We start from the raw sequence: 15,749 nt of genomic DNA on the forward strand, positions 1-15,749 counted from the left end.
TTCACGTGATAACAGAAAGGGATTAGGTTTGGTCCCTTCTTTTTAATCCAGCAATTTTGGATGGCATTTTCATGTGACATTTTACAATCCACATGTCCTTCAAAATCATATCCCCTTCTCTCATCGCAAAATTGACATGAAGTCCAAGGGGATGGTCATGGTGAGAGCTTCCAGTTCTACTGGACAAACAAACATCCTCCTTCCTGTATTTTCTGAGCCAAATACTGCCCCTCCAGTAGGAGAATTCTCCAGCATGGAGAATTCCAGCTGGAAATGAGGGACTCCCACAAAGCACTTTGAATGAGATCCTTTAAGGCGGAGAGTTCCAGTAATATTTCCACTGACCTGCCTTTTCTCATTCTCCCAAAGAGGTATCTTTCCACGTCCATAAGGTGATATTCTATCCAGGCAGCAATGCAGGTTTCCAGCTCACAATTCTTTGTACCACCTCACACAGCCTCTCATTTGCTACAATGTATCGCCAGGCTTTCTATACTACTTTTACCTCTGACAGTCATGTACAAAGTACTACTAGAACTCATTCTTTTTGTTAACAGCAGCACTTCCTCCCCGCCCCCCAACCCCAGTGACTTATACTTCTCATATATCCTAGGAACCAGTGTCTCATTAGGCAGATTCTGGAGAATAAGTGGAGAGAGGATCCTGGCATCTACAATAATGAAGTACTAATACACGCAGGTTCAGACACAACAAACTTTATCTGGGTTTCTTTTATGTGCCAAATGCTTTTGTGCACACTTTTTTGAAAGCAAATACAGCTTCAGTCTATTCCAGACCAACAAAATGCAGTACTTGTAAACATGATCATCCCCTAGTGCAACATATTTATTCCATGACTGACAATCTTTCTGAATCTATCCATTGAGGAAGAATGAGCCAATTGTTCATCAGATTTACACATCTGTATCCTCCTTAAGCTTATCATCTCCATGGGTGCCTCTTGAAATAACCCAAACAGATGTGCATGAGGAACCATGCTGAAGATGAACAGCTGTTTCTGTATTATACACACAGTCAATAGTAAATTCCACTTGATGTAAGTCTGGCTATAAAAGTCCAAGGAAGCTTAGCTATTCAGTAGGGTTTCAATCTGAATTGGGACGGCCATTCAAAAATGTCAGCTGCAATGCTGCCAGTTTATATCGTAGAACTTACACATATTCAGACATGTGGCCATGCTGACAGACAAGAGTAAATAAAAGATATGTACATAATAGGGGCTCTTGGGTGGCTCAGTCGGTTAAGCATCGGACTTCGGCTCAGGTCATGATCTCACAGATCATGGGTTTGAGCCCTGCATTGGGCTCTGTGCTGACGGCTCAAAGCCTGGAGCCTGCTTCGGATTCTGTCTCCCTCTTTCTCTGCCCCTCCCCCTCTCATGTTCTATCTCTCTGCCTCTCAAAAATAAAAAAAGTAATAACAATTTTTTTAACCACATAAAAAAAGATATGTACATGCACATAAAAATGTAAAATTTCCTTTTATAATCAACTTTTCCTTACAAATGACCTAGATTTCCCCCCCTTAGTTTTAAGTTTCAGAAGGCACTTACCTTGAGAAAAATCATGAAACAGTCCAGACTTTTTCTCGGCATCCTTATTTTCTCTCCACTCCTTAGTCTTGGTCTGCTAAGACTGCCATAACAAAATACCACAGACTGGGTGGTTTAAACAACAGAAATTTATTTTCTTACAGCTATGAAGACTGGAAGTGCAAGATCAAAGTATTGGAAGGTTTGGTTTTGCCTGAAGCATCTGTCTTTGGCTTGCAGATGACTGTTTTCTTGCTGTGTCCCCACGTGGCCTCTTCTGTGTGTGTGTGTGTGTGCAACCCTGAGTGTCTCTTCTTATAAGGACACCATCCATCTGTGTCCCTTATGACATCATTTAACTTTAATCACCTCTCTAATGGTCTGATCTCCAAATACAGTTATGTTGAGGCATAAAGCTTCAACATACAAATTTTAGGGAGATACGATTCATATTACATCAGGTATCCGGTATTCTATTTCTTTCTTCACTCTCCCTACATGCTGCTCTGCCTCTGTTCCCAGGCAGGAATATTATAAACCCATTTCCATTACTTATAAACATGTAAACATCTGTTGAAGGGTTAAACACATTTAAGTTGGACATGAAGCCTCAGGCCAATGGAAGAACTCAAATCTCTTCCAACAGACAAAGTCGTAGAGCTCAGGACAGAACTGGAGTTGGAATCCCCAGGCTCTAAGGATGAGAAAGTAAGTAGCACGCTTGCGTGACAAGAGATTATAATTTTTAAGTTCAGAGTTGGAAAAGTAAAGAGATTTTCCCTTGTCTGTCATTCATTTAACCCTTTCTATATTCAAAAATATCAAAAAGATAATTGGAGATAAAATTGCATTTTTGTATTCCCAGATCTCTTTGAGTTGGTCACTGGTGGTTTTTTTGGACAGGTACAGAATATTTCTCAGACTACAGTATGGGCCTCTTTCTCAGACTACAGTATGGGCCTCTTTCTTAGGAGCGCATTTCCAAAACCCTAGGAACTATTCCCAGTGGCCTGGCATTGGGCATACAGAGGGTGTTGCCTGGAGGGTTTCCAGTGGGCCACAGCATTGCCCCATTGCTGCAGGTTCACCCTGTGGACCCAATAGTCCATCAGAGGCTGGTGTCAATCAGTTGCCCAGGCTGTTGTAGCACCTGCTTCCTTCCATTTATAGCATTAAGAACTTTCTTCCTGGGACCAAGCTGCATTTGTATACTCTGAAGGTCCTCATCAGAGCAAAGTAACAGAGCTTCTAGATCAATCTGCTCTCTCATGAAAATGGGAAGGAATTCTTCCAGGTGGTGGGACTGCAAAAACACTTCCAGAGGAGTAGCATCAACCACATCTTCCTCCCACTCCACTTCATCCTCATCCCAAGGCAGATCATCTTCATGGCTGTTTTCCACTCCCTCTTTGTTAGCCTCAGCTTCCTCAGCCTCTGCTTCTCCTTGTCTCTGAAGCAATTCACTGTGCATCTGAAATCCCAACACCCTCTTGCTGTCTGAGAGGTCTTCGGGACTTAATATTCTGTTCCTTCTAAAAACAATATTGCCTAGACCCGGACGGTTAAGAATGGACTCGTGCTGCACACCTCTGTCCTCCTTTGCTGAGAACTGGAGCTTCTCTTTGAAGTCCTGGGAGAATGTGTCTTCCTCCTCTTCTCTGAACACTTCCATCACATTCCGCTGCCCACTTCTGCTCTCCTTCCCTACCAGCTCTTCTGTATCTTTGTTCTTCTTGAACTTTATCTTGAAGGTGTCTTTAATGCCCTTAGTTGCTGACCCAAATGTACCAGAAGCAGAAGCATTTGAAAGGGATGACCTGGAGAAAGTAGCCTTGGAAGAAGAAAGAGTCCCAGATTCCTCCTTGCTATAGGTGCGAGCCATCTTATGTTGGTGCTTCTCTTGGAGCCTCTCGCACTCTTTGATCTGCCTCCTGGCATTCTTCTGAGCCTGCTCCTTCAGCCTGGTAACTTTCTTGGGGCTCATGATGTTCTGGGCAGTGGCAGCCTTATCCAGGAGAGCAACACATTCATTCTGCTCTCTGCTAGCAGCAGCATCCAGTGGAGACTGTAAGTTGTTGTCCAGGGCAAAGATGTTGGCACCAAAGTTGACCAGGAATGAAACACAGTGGGTATGACCATTGGAGGCTGCATAATGCAAGGGAGTATTTCCCCAGATGTCACATCTATTAGGGTCCCCTCTAGAAAAAATATCAAAAATACACATAATTTTTGTTTCTTAGAACATGAGGTCCAAAATAAATAAATAAATAAATAAAAACAAGATGAACAAAATACATGTTAATCCTGCCTTGGCATTGGTTATAACTTGTGAAAGTCTAAACACATAGAGAAATCAACATGGCCAGAAACAGAGAGAGCCCATCTCTACCCTTTGTTTCCTTTTTAGAGCAAAAGCTTTCCAAGAAACATCCCCCTCCCCCCAAAAAAGCCACTTTCATGTCTCATTGTTCCCAATTGGGTCACATGTCTATAGGAAGAGAAATAGAACTACTATAACTTAAGCCAATTAAAATTTTCCCCTGAAGCTAGGGATAAGATTACCCAGTGGCATACTTGTAAATGTTTAACAACTGGCTTACCCAAGAAAAAGATCACAGCTCTGATTTATGGCATGTGCCAATTTTTGTGTTGTACATACACCCATCATGGCAAAATTCAAGCTACTAATGTGATATTACTGGACACAGTTTGGAAGAGATGTACGGTAACACACTGTTATAAATTATTCCCACCATATATGTAGATATTGCAGATGTGCAAAATCTTAAGAACATAGTTAGGAAGTGATAGTTAGGAAGCACTAAATAATTAGGAAGTGATAAGTTTTGAGTATTTAAAAATATAATTTATTTATTTATTTTTTTTTATTTTTTTTTCAACGTTTTTTATTTATTTTTGGGACAGAGAGAGACAGAGCATGAACGGGGGAGGGGCAGAGAGAGAGGGAGACACAGAATCGGAAACAGGCTCCAGGCTCCGAGCCATCATCAGCCCAGAGCCTGACGCGGGGCTCGAACTCACGGACCACGAGATCATGACCTGGCTGAAGTCGGACGCTTAACCGACTGCGCCACCCAGGCGCCCCTAAAAATATAATTTATTAACTGATAGGTTAAATAACCTTATTTTTAATAATGACTCTGTTTAACAGACTGAAACTTCCTGAAAATTTAGCAATCATCTCTCATGAGCTGGTAAGAGCTCATTCCCACTCTAACAGTGTTACACCACTGGAGTCACATGTAGGAAAATAAAGAACTGAACAGAACTGGGTTCCCACCAGCAAGAAAGAAGAGGAGAATGGATATTGTGTAGGTACCAAACAGTATCTACTATAACCATTATTCATACAAAGGGTAGAACATACCCATTGATTCCCCAACTTACTTCAGTGTAATTACAGTGTCATATATGCGATCAGTTCTGCAACGGTTTATGGTGTAATTGGGGGTACTATTAGATGGGATTAAGGCCAGAGACCCCATGCCAGCATAGAAACAGTCATGCGGTAGGTGCTCAGTAAAGATTTGTGGGATGAATTAATGCCTACTGGAATCTTGCCCCAGGACACAACCCCACTCCCCCTATGAGATTGTGAGTTACTGGCAGTCATGTTGTTTAATATGGCTCTGGCCCCAAGCCCAAGCCATTGATGAGGACTCTGATAATACAGGTACTAAAAGGGATTCTTCCCTCACCCTAGACTACACCCCCAAACCAGGATCCCTCTAAACTTTCCCCAGTCTGGACCCATGGAAGGACAGGAGACAGGTCCCGAGAAGGCCTCTTGATATTCTTGGTGAGTAGGATGTGGAAACAGGAGAGACAATCCATTCACTTGCAACTGCCACATCAATGCCCTGTGACCCTTCTTCTGTTGCTTGCTACTCAAAGTTTGGTCCCTGGATCAGTAGTAGCAGCTGCAGCTGCAACTGCTAGTTTGCTAGAAATGCGGAATCTTGGACTGCAGCCCAGAATTCCTGAATCAGAATCCAAAGTTTAACAAGATCCCAAGGTGATATGTAAGTTCCCTGCAGATTGAGAAGAGCTGCGCTAGTTAACCAATGTCCAGTAATTTGATGAATCGGATTTGTAACTCCTCCATGGAAACCCTTGGTCTCCTCAGGCTTTTCAGTTGTGAAGGTTTATACTTTCAACACCATCACCACCACCCACCATCACCATCTCCTTCTTAAAGAAAGACCAGGATAATTATCAGCGGGGTAAAATAAGGCTCAGAATGGTTAACTGATTTAAGCCTGTTACACAGGCAGCATACTTTGGATCAGGCTTGCCTCCAGGCCTAACGGTCTCCAGCACAATACAGTCTTACGTTAACAGACCTCAAGTTTTTCTACTTTACCAGCTATGAGGCCTCAAGCTTAACTCACTGAGGACTCAGTGTCCTCATCTGAATTCGAGTGTGAGAATAATTTTCATGGAGTTGCTATGTGAATAAGTTAACACAAAGCCTTAGAAAAGTGCTTGGTCCATAGTGAATACTCAATAAACATTACCTATTATCATTTCCCTTTTCCCTAAACTCATAATCCCTAATTTCATATATTTATTTTTCCCACAGCATTATAATAGCTCTTGTGACTTTTGTTAAATGTTTACTTATTTTGAGAGAGAGAGCACAGGGGAGGGACAGAGGGAGAGAGAGAATCCTAAACGGGCTTTGCATTCAGAGTGGAGCCCGACATGAAGCTTCATCTCATGACCATGAGCTCATGACCTGAGCCAAAATCAAGAGTCGGACGCTTAACTGACTGAGCCACCCAGGCGCCCTAGCTCTTGCGACATTTTAAACACTTACAGTCGTACTTCATTTGCCCAATATTTATGCCCCATCTCCCTAATGAGATAATATGCCTGAGAGGGCCAAGCCTGTGTCTTTTTGTCCTTTGTATCACATCTCTTAGCAGAAGTCTCAGACTCAACTTAAAGAAACCAAGCAGGTAATTTAAGCAGCTGAATGGAGCCAAGCTTGTTCTTTCAACAAAGTCATAGTTGAGTGTGAACTTCAATGAGAAAGGATAGCTGTCATTCAGCAGCAGCTGACTGCCACCTTGAATAAAAGCAGCCACAATTTGGCCAGGGCTTCCATTTTCCACATAAAGCCAGACATCCAGGATTTCATGTGGAATTTTTTGAATTTCAAACGTTGGCTCCAATTCAAAAGAAAAATACAGTGAAATCCAAATAAAACAGAGTTTTGGACTGGATCCAGCCCATACTCTGGCAGTTGGTAACCTCCTTCTGAGCAGAGAACAGCATGAACAGATGCACATATGGGTGATGTTAAACATGGCATATCTGAGGAACCAGGAGTATATTTCGGTTGACCAGAGTACATGGAGATGGGGCAAGGGAAATCAGTGCAAAGAGGAAAGTAAGAAAATGAAATTTAATCTAAGGAAAGCAAATATTAAATAAGACCATTCTGTCGGGCTGCTACTTCCAAGAGGTCTGCTCAGTATGCCTGATTTAATTGTTTTAGATCAAAGAAAACCTCTTTCAGTCTTAGTGCAGTTGTGTATCTTAGGGGGGCACAGTGCCTCACCCCCAAAGATGTAGTTTTACATTTTATTTATTTTAACCAAGCACCATATTCAAAAGACTCCTTAAGTACTCTAGACATCAAAGAGGGATTGTAAAAACATCCAAGATGGTACTATAAACATAAACAAAAACATACTGGTTAAATTTGCTTGAAACTATTGGGTTGTATAAGTTAAAAAAGAAATTATTGAGAGGAGTGAGCTATGGTGGGGATGTTCAGGGTCTTAAGGAGTTTAGGTTAAATCTACATGCTTTGGAACTTAAAGGAACTTAAATGATCCTTTCAAGATGGAAGGAAGAACATCAAGAAAACCTTGAGATGACCCCAAAGATGTGTCTTGTTCTAAGAAAATTTCAAATGCAAAATTCCAAATTTATAGATGAAACTGTCAGTAAGATGATTTAAAAGTTTCCCTAGTGTATTTAAGTTATTTCCACTTATAAAAATTCTATTTAAAAGCAACTTTCTTGGGTGCCTGGGTGGCTGAGTTGGTTAAGCATCTGACTCTTCATAATCTCACAGTTTGTGAGTTCGAGCCCCAAGTAGGGCTCTGTGCTGACAGCTTGGAGCCTGGAGCCTGCTTCAGATTCTGTGTCTCCCTCTCTCTGCCCCCCACCTGTTCACACTCTGTCTCTCTCAAATAAATAAATATTAAAAAAAATTTTTTTTAAAGCATCTGACTCTTAATTTCGGCTCAGGCCATGATGCCACAGTTTTGAGTTCGAGCCCCGCATCAGGTTCTGTGCTACAGCTCAGAGCCTGGAGTCTACTTTAAATTCTGTGTCTCCCTCTTTTTCTGCCCTTCCCCCAGATCCCTCTCTGTCTCTCTCTCTTTCTCAAAAATAAAATAAAATAAACATTAAAAAAAATTTAAAGGCAACTTTCTGGGGCACCAGGGTGGCTCAGTTGGTTAAGCAACCAACTTCAGCTCAGGTCATGATCTCGCAATTTGTGAGTTGAAGACTCGCGACAGGCTCTGTGCTGACAGCTTGGAGCTGGAGCCTGCTTCAGATTCTGTGTCTCCCTCTCCTCTTCATGCTCTGTCTCTCAAAAATAAATAAAAACTTTAAAAAATTTTTTTAAATAAAGCAACTTTCCAAATTTGTGTATAACTTAAAATATTTCCTAATGACAAATTTCATGGAGACCTTATATTTTTTTAATGTTTATTTATTTCTGAGAGAGAGAGACAGAGCACGAGCAGGACAGGGGCAGAGAGAGAGGGAGACACAGAATCCAAAGCAGGCTCCAGGCTCTGTGCCATCAGCACAGAGCCTGACACAGGGCTCGAACTCGTGAACTGTGAGATCATGACCTGAGCTGACGCCGGATGCCCAACTGACTGAGCCACCCAGGCGACCCTCATGGAGTACTTCTAAATTCAATCTTTGTCTTTCAGTCTTTGGTGTCTTTCATACTTCTTGATAGAATCACTACACATACCTGCCCAGATATTCACAAACTGGTCCCCCTCGTTTGACTATCTGAATCCAATATTGATGCTATAGTGTTTGCCTAGGCTAAATTCAGTCTTGGGTTGGTTTCTTTTCCTATTTCTTTTTTCCAAAAGAGAAACTCACTGAAGAGATTTTAAAATAATCTCCATTTTGCTCTTGCTTTTTTGTAGGTCAGTGCATTTGGGCAGTAATTTTTAAAACTGGATTGGTATTATAGTCACTAAATGGGCAACTTGCTTATATTAACTTACTCTGAGCATCTGGTCCACATCATTTTTTCTCTTTTGAAGTTAATTTGTTTTTTGTGAAGCTGTTCTCAGAAAAAAAAATCAGTATTTCAAAAATGTTTTTCTACATAAGAAGGAATATTTGGACTTACTAATAATCAAAGAAATATAAATGAAAACAATGTACTACCATTTTCTTGCCCATCAGATAGGCAAGGATTAAAAAGAACAGTAATACTCAGTTTTGGCAGGAGTATGGGAAAATGAACAATGCTGGAGGAATCATAAAGTAGTTCAAATTTCCTGGCACATTATGTGCCAAAAGCTTTTAAAACATAGTATCCTCTTGAATCAATAACTCTGCCTTTAAGAATTTATCCTAAGGAAATATTAGACCCTTGTGTAAAGATGAGTAAGCAAGGGTGTTCATCCTAACTTGTTAATAACAGTTGAAAGACTGGATTCAAATTTAAGTGTTATGAACAAGCAACTGATTAAATAAATTATGATGAAACCGTAAAAACAGAATACCATATAGTCATTAAAAACCAGTGACATGCTGGGACACCTGGGTGGCTCAGTCGGTTGAGGGTCCGACTTCGGTTCAGGTCATGATCTCACACTCCGTGTGTTCGAGCTGCATGTTGGGCTCTGTGCTGATGGCTCAGAGCCTGGACCCTGCTTCAGATTCTGTGTCTCCCCCCCTCTCTGCCCCTCCCCTGCTCATGCTCTGTCTCTCTCTGTCTCAAAAATAAATAAAAACATTAAAAAAATTTTTTAAAAAACAGTGGCATGGGATGCCTGGGTGGCACAGTTAGCTGACTGTCCAACTCTTGATTTCAGCTCAGTTCATGATCCCAGGATCATGGGATCAAGCCCCACATCAGGCTCTGTGCTGAGCCTGCTTTAGATATTCTCTCTCTCTCTCTCTCTCTTTCTCTCTCTCTCTCTGTCTCTTTCTCTCCCTCTCCATCTGCCCCTCTCCTCACTCTTCTAAATCCAATCTCTGTCTTTTAGTCCTTGGTGTCTTTCATACTTCTTGATAGAACCATTACACATATCTGCCCAGGTGTTCACAAACTGGTTCCCCTCATTTGATTAGCTGAATCCAATATTGATGCTATAGTGTTTGCCTGGGCTAAATTCAGGCAAATTCTCTCTCTCTCTCTCTCTAATTAACAAAACAAAACAAAACAAAACAAAAAACCAGTGGTATAGATTTCTACTTCAAAGAGCAAATAAAAAACTGAAAGCGAAAATGATCCATAATCTATTGTTAAATAATTAGAAGCAGGTGTCAGAACAGTTTGTATAATATGACTGCCTTTTTTCAGGGGGAAAAATGTATGTGTATGTACATGTTCTCAAAGGAAAAAGTCTGGAAGGATATAAGCCCAAATGTTAATGACTGTGAAAATTGGTTTGATTTTTACTTTATTAAATTTATCTTTGTAATATGATGTAAAATTTTGCAATAAGTATCCTTGAAGAATCAGGGAGGAAGATAACTTAGGTTAGCAAGTGAAACAAAACAAAAAAAATTCACATACACTTTGAAGGCAAAATGAAATTTTGTATAATTGGAGCCATCTTCCAAGTGTAGGAGAACATATGTAATTATTGCTTTTCATCTTTAAATTTTGAAAAGAAAGGAACACAATTTTTAACAAAGCCAGAGTTTGGGTATTAATAATTACCACATGATCCGCTGTCAGTGATCAATGACTGATTAACTTCTAAATTCAATTTTTAATTTATTTCCCTTTTTAACTCCCTTAAGTATAACTGGCAATTGATCTCTCACAGTTCCTGAAAATTGGCTGTGGTCAATATGGGAGCCTAAGAAAACCTGTACAAGATATTTTTTTCAGCCTATGTACTCCATGGCAACTTAACACAATGGTGGAATATGGGGTCTTACCTTCCTCTTCCTCTACTCACCAAAACATCCAGTCAACTGTAATTGATCCTACACCCAAACTGCCACTCCAATCCATCCCTGTCTCTCCATTGCCATTGCCACTGCCCTAGTCCAGTTCATCTCTCATCTCAACCATTAAAATAGCCCTTGAACATCTTCTGTGACTGCTACACAGCTGCCTGAACAAGTTTTGTAAACACAAATCTACCAGGTGGCTACCCTGCTTAAACCTGACAATGACTTCCCATGCCGTTAGGATAAAGTTCAACTCCCAGAGTTTACAAGGCTCTTGTGATCTGGTCGTTTCTTATAACTTGGCCTCTCCCCATTAAAGCTGCATCCAGCCATACTCAACTTCAGTGCCTAGAATGCAAAGTGCTCTCACTTGGGGGGAAACATTCGTCCTTCCATCTTCTGGCCAGCTTCTTCTTACCTTTTAAGTTACAGCTTCAATGATCCAGAAAGCCTATCCTCACTCTATGGTTTGGGATAGATGCCTGTGTTATTTATGTAGTGCCCTTTTTTTCCCCCCTTTATAACCAATATCATCTATGATTTAACTTATTTAATTTCTGTCTTCCTCTCTCAAATCTGATCACCATGAGGAGAGGAAATGGGTCTCTCTTGTTGACCAGAGCATCCCCAGTGGCCAATAAAATGGCTGGTACATTGCAAATATGCAAAAGTAAATATTTACTGAATTGAAATTGATTCACTTAGCTCCTTTATTAATTTTTTCTTTTTTCCTTTCTTTACTGCCATCGGGTTATAGTTGCCAACACTGCCTAGCCCTTCTGGTAACATGCAGAAGAAAAGAGATAGGTAATTCCTGCATTAGAATTTGGGGGAAGTGTGTATGCATGTGTATATATCTGACAGCTAGAGAGATAAGATAGGCTGAAGGTCCCTTATAAAGCCAACTATTTCATCTAAGAATCATGGCTTGCATTAGGGTTGTGTATTAATAAAAGGCTGTGGATTTTAATGGAATAGATAAAAAAAACAAAAACAATGCATCATTTGTTCCAATCAAAGTTAACATCTTAAAGTCAAGTAAAACAGTGATTTCTTTTTAAGAGCCAACCATTTAAATTTCATGGAAAAGTTTGTTTGTTTGTTTGTTTGTTTGTTTGTTTTAAAGTAGGCTTCAGACCTAGCATGGAGCCCAATGTGGGGCTTGAATTCATGACCCTGAGATCAAGACCTGACCTGACATCAAGAGTCAGATGCTTAACTGACTGAGCCACTTAGGTGCCCTTATGTAAAAGATTTTTAAAGACACAAAATTAAAACATCCTCCCCCCCATCCCCCTGCCCCGAGCAGATAACAAAGCCTTAGAGTTCAGGATCTTTCTATGTGTGGCTCATAAGGGATGAGCCATCCCCATGGTACCAGTTCTTAATGTGAAAAGAGCATCTCTAGGCAGTTTTCTCTTTTTCTCTAAAATGACAATTATTTAGACAATCCATAAAGAACAAAGTATTTTCACTGACTTCCCTGTCTCTTGCTGCTGTCTGTAAACTCCTACCATAAACACTGTTTCCAGTAGAAACCATCAGGTTGAACTTACCCTCTGCTGCAGATTATTTCTAGGGCTTCCAAATTCCCATGGTAAGCTGCCAGGAGTGTGGGAGTCATGCCATCTTCATCAGAAAGATTCAGATCTCTCTTGGTAGCCTCTTTCAAAAGTTCTAAGTAGCTATCACTAGCAGCTTGGTGGTAGCGAGTGGACATTTTTCCTGCCCACCTAAGCCCAGCCAGATATTGCTCTCCAGGCAGATCAGGTTGTTGGTGAAGTAGCCTTCCTGCAAAGCTGGTTAATCAGTAACAAGGAAGAGTGTCACCTCAGGACAAAGGTCATTCCAGCCTCCTCCATGGAAGGCAGCCAGAAAGGTTCACAGCACTGAACTTGGACCTTTCCTTTCTGGCATGGCCATGACCTGGAATAGTAAGGAATGCGGGGTTCGTCTTGAGTGTTTTAAGCCACATTTAATTTTTTCTGTCCATTAGCATGTCTTGAATGTAGTATTGGTCATCTAGGCACAGAATGTACAAAATAATTTCCAAACAATTCAGAACTAGTCTAGTTCACTGGGGAGGTCTATTTTAGAAACTATTTTATTGAGGTATAATTTATACACTATGAAATTCACCCCTTTTAAGTGTGTAATTCAATGATAGTAAATTTACACAGTGGTTCAAGCATCACCACAATCCAATTTTAGAACATATCTATCACCCTCAAAATATCCCTCATACTCATTTGTAGTTAATCCCCATTTCCCCTCCCAATCCCAGGAAACTACTAATCTGCTTTCTGTCTCTATAGATTTGCTTTTTAAGGGCATTTAATATAAATGGAATCATAAAATATACAGTCTTTGTGTTTAGGGGTTTTTTTTAGCTTCACATAATTTTCTGAGGTACATTCATTTTTCAGTATATAACAGTACTTCCTTTGTATTGCTGAATAATATTCTACTATAGAAATATACCAATTGTTCATGATTCATCCAATAGCTGATGGACATTTAGATTGTTTCCCCTTTTTGTTTTTATGAATAATGCTTCTAAGAACATTCACACGCAAGTCTGTGTGGACATATATCTTTATGTCTCTTGGGTTTATAGCAAAGAGTGGAATGGCTGGGTTACATGATGATTTATATTTAACTTTTTCAGAAATTGCCAGTGTTTTTCCAAAGTCACTGTACTGTTATACATTTCTACCAGCAATGATTGGTGATAATTTCTCCATATCTTTACAGCCTTTGTTGCCTTTTTGCTTATAGCCATCCTTAGCGGATGTGAAGTGGTATCATTATGGTTCTAATTTTCATTTCCTAATGATTAATGATGTTGAGCACGTTTTCATGTGCTTATTAGCCATTCTTACATCTTATCTTTATTAAATTGTTTGCCCATTTTTCTCACTGGGTTATTATCTTATTATTGAGTTATAAGAGTTCTTTATATATATTGAACAAAAATCCTTTATCATATCTATTTTGAACTGAATGAAAATGAAGACGCAACATCTCAGAATTTTAAAACAGAGCTTGGCCCAAATGTCCATCAACTGATGAATGGATTAAGAAGATGTGGTATCTATGAGGTGCCTGGGTGGCTCAGTTGGTTAAGTGTCTGACTTCGGCTCAGGTCATGATCTCACCGTCCATGAGTTCGAGCCCCATGTCAGGCTCTGAGCTGACAGCTTAGAGCCTGGAGCCTGCTTTGGATTTTGTGTCCCCTCCCTCTCTCTGCTCCTCACCTACTCACACTCTGTCTCTCTCTCAAAAATAATAAACATTAAAAAAAAGATGTTATATATATGTATATATATATATATATGTATACACACACACACACACACACACACAGTGGAATACTACTAAGCAATGAAAAAGAATGATATCTTGCCATTTGCAACAGTGTGGATGGAACTGGAGGGTATTATGCTAAGTGAAATAAGTCAGTCAAAGAAAAACAGATATCACATGATTTCACTCATATGTGGAATTTGAGAAACCTAACAGATGATCATAGGGGAAAGGAAGGAAAAATAAGATAAAAACAGAGAGTAAGGCAAACCATAAGAGACTCTTAAATAAAGAGAATAATCTGAGAGTTGATGGGGGTCAGGGGTGGGGAAAATGGGTGATGGGCATTAAGGATAGGACTGGTTGGGATGAGCCCTGGGTGTTATATGTAAGTGATGAATCACTGGATTTTACTCCAAGACTACACTGTATGTTGACTTGAGAATAAATAAAATAAAAATAAAAAATGTAAAAAATAAATAAAACAGAGCTTGGGGGAGAAATTAGCAGTTTTTAATGCCTGTATTAAAAAATGAGAAATATCTCAAATCAATAACTTAAACTCCCACCTTAAGGAAAGGAGGAAAACATGGAAAAATTAGTGCAAATAAAGAACACAATGTAAGACCAAAAACATGGTTCAAATATCTCTGTAAAACAAATAGGTTTAAATGGACAAAATTCACCAGTTGGAAGACCCAGCTATATCTTATTCACAACAGACACAGCTAAAATATAAAATTGCAGAAAGATTGAAAGCAAAAAATGGAAAAGTTTTATCAAGAAAATACTGACAAAAAATGGTATATCTATATTTATATCAGACAAAATATAGTTTAAGCCAAAAAATTACTAGGGATAAAGAGAGATGATGAAAGGAACAATTCATCAACAAAATATAATAGTCCTAAGCTTGTGTGTACCTAATAACATAGCCCCCAAATAGAGAAAACAAAAAACAATAGAACTGGAACAGAAAGAGCAAATCCACAATCACAGTAGGAGATTTTAATTAACTCTCTTAATATTATATATATAATGATAATGTTAATTCACCCTCTGTATATCATACACACACACACACACATTAGGTTAAAGATTAGTAAAAATACAAAATATTTGAACACAATTAAAAGCTTGACTTAACAATCCTATGTATAACTCTATACTCAATAGAAAAAGCATGTTCTTTTCAAGTACACAGAAATATTTATAAAAATTGCCCACCTAGAATGCAAATTGGTGCAGCCACTCTGGAAAACAGTGCAGAGGTTCCTCAAAAAATTAAAAATAGACCTACCTAATGACCCAGCAATAGCACTGCTAGGAATTTACCCAAGGGATACAGGACTACTGATGCATAGGGGCACTTGTATCCCAATGTTTATAGCAGCACTCTCAACAATAGCCAAATTGTGGAAAGAGCCTAAATGTCCATCAACTGATGAATGGATAAAGAAATTGTGGTTTATATACACAATGGAGTACTACGTGGCAATGAGAAAGAATGAAATATGGCCCTTTGTAGCAACATGGATGGAACTGGAGAGTGTGATGCTAAGTGAAATAAGCCATACAGAGAAAGACAGATACCATATGGTTTCACTCTTATGTGGATCCTGAGAAACTTAACAGAAACCCATGGGGGAGGGGAAGGAAAAAAAAAAGAGAGATTAGAGTGGAA

General features: G+C 39.6%; 1 protein-coding gene across 1 annotated transcript; it reads right to left on the reverse strand.

The window, feature by feature from the left end:
- Positions 1-1,683: 1,683 nt before the first annotated feature.
- On the reverse strand, positions 1,684-12,918 carry ANKS4B (ankyrin repeat and sterile alpha motif domain containing 4B). Its single transcript, XM_060648731.3, has 2 exons — positions 12,316-12,918; positions 1,684-3,750 (listed from the first exon to the last, which is right to left on the reverse strand). Exons 1-2 carry the CDS (start codon positions 12,477-12,479, stop codon positions 2,661-2,663), a joined length of 1,254 nt encoding a protein of 417 aa, XP_060504714.3. The 5' UTR covers positions 12,480-12,918; the 3' UTR covers positions 1,684-2,660.
- Between the last annotated feature and the right edge of the window lie 2,831 nt (positions 12,919-15,749).

The sequence above is a fragment of the Panthera onca genome, chromosome E3 (assembly GCF_046562875.1).
Source record: "Panthera onca isolate mPanOnc1 chromosome E3, mPanOnc1 haplotype 2, whole genome shotgun sequence".
Lineage (NCBI taxonomy): Eukaryota > Metazoa > Chordata > Mammalia > Carnivora > Felidae > Panthera > Panthera onca.

Excerpts from the sequence above, each read along its gene's own strand:
- ANKS4B (XM_060648731.3), bottom strand. The coding sequence starts at position 12,479 with ATGTCCACTCGCTACCACCAAGCTGCTAGTGATAGCTACTTAGAACTT. Across the intron at positions 3,751-12,315 it reads GAAATAATCTGCAGCAGAGG|AGGGGACCCTAATAGATGTG; the intron begins GTAAGTTCAACC and ends TATTTTTTCTAG.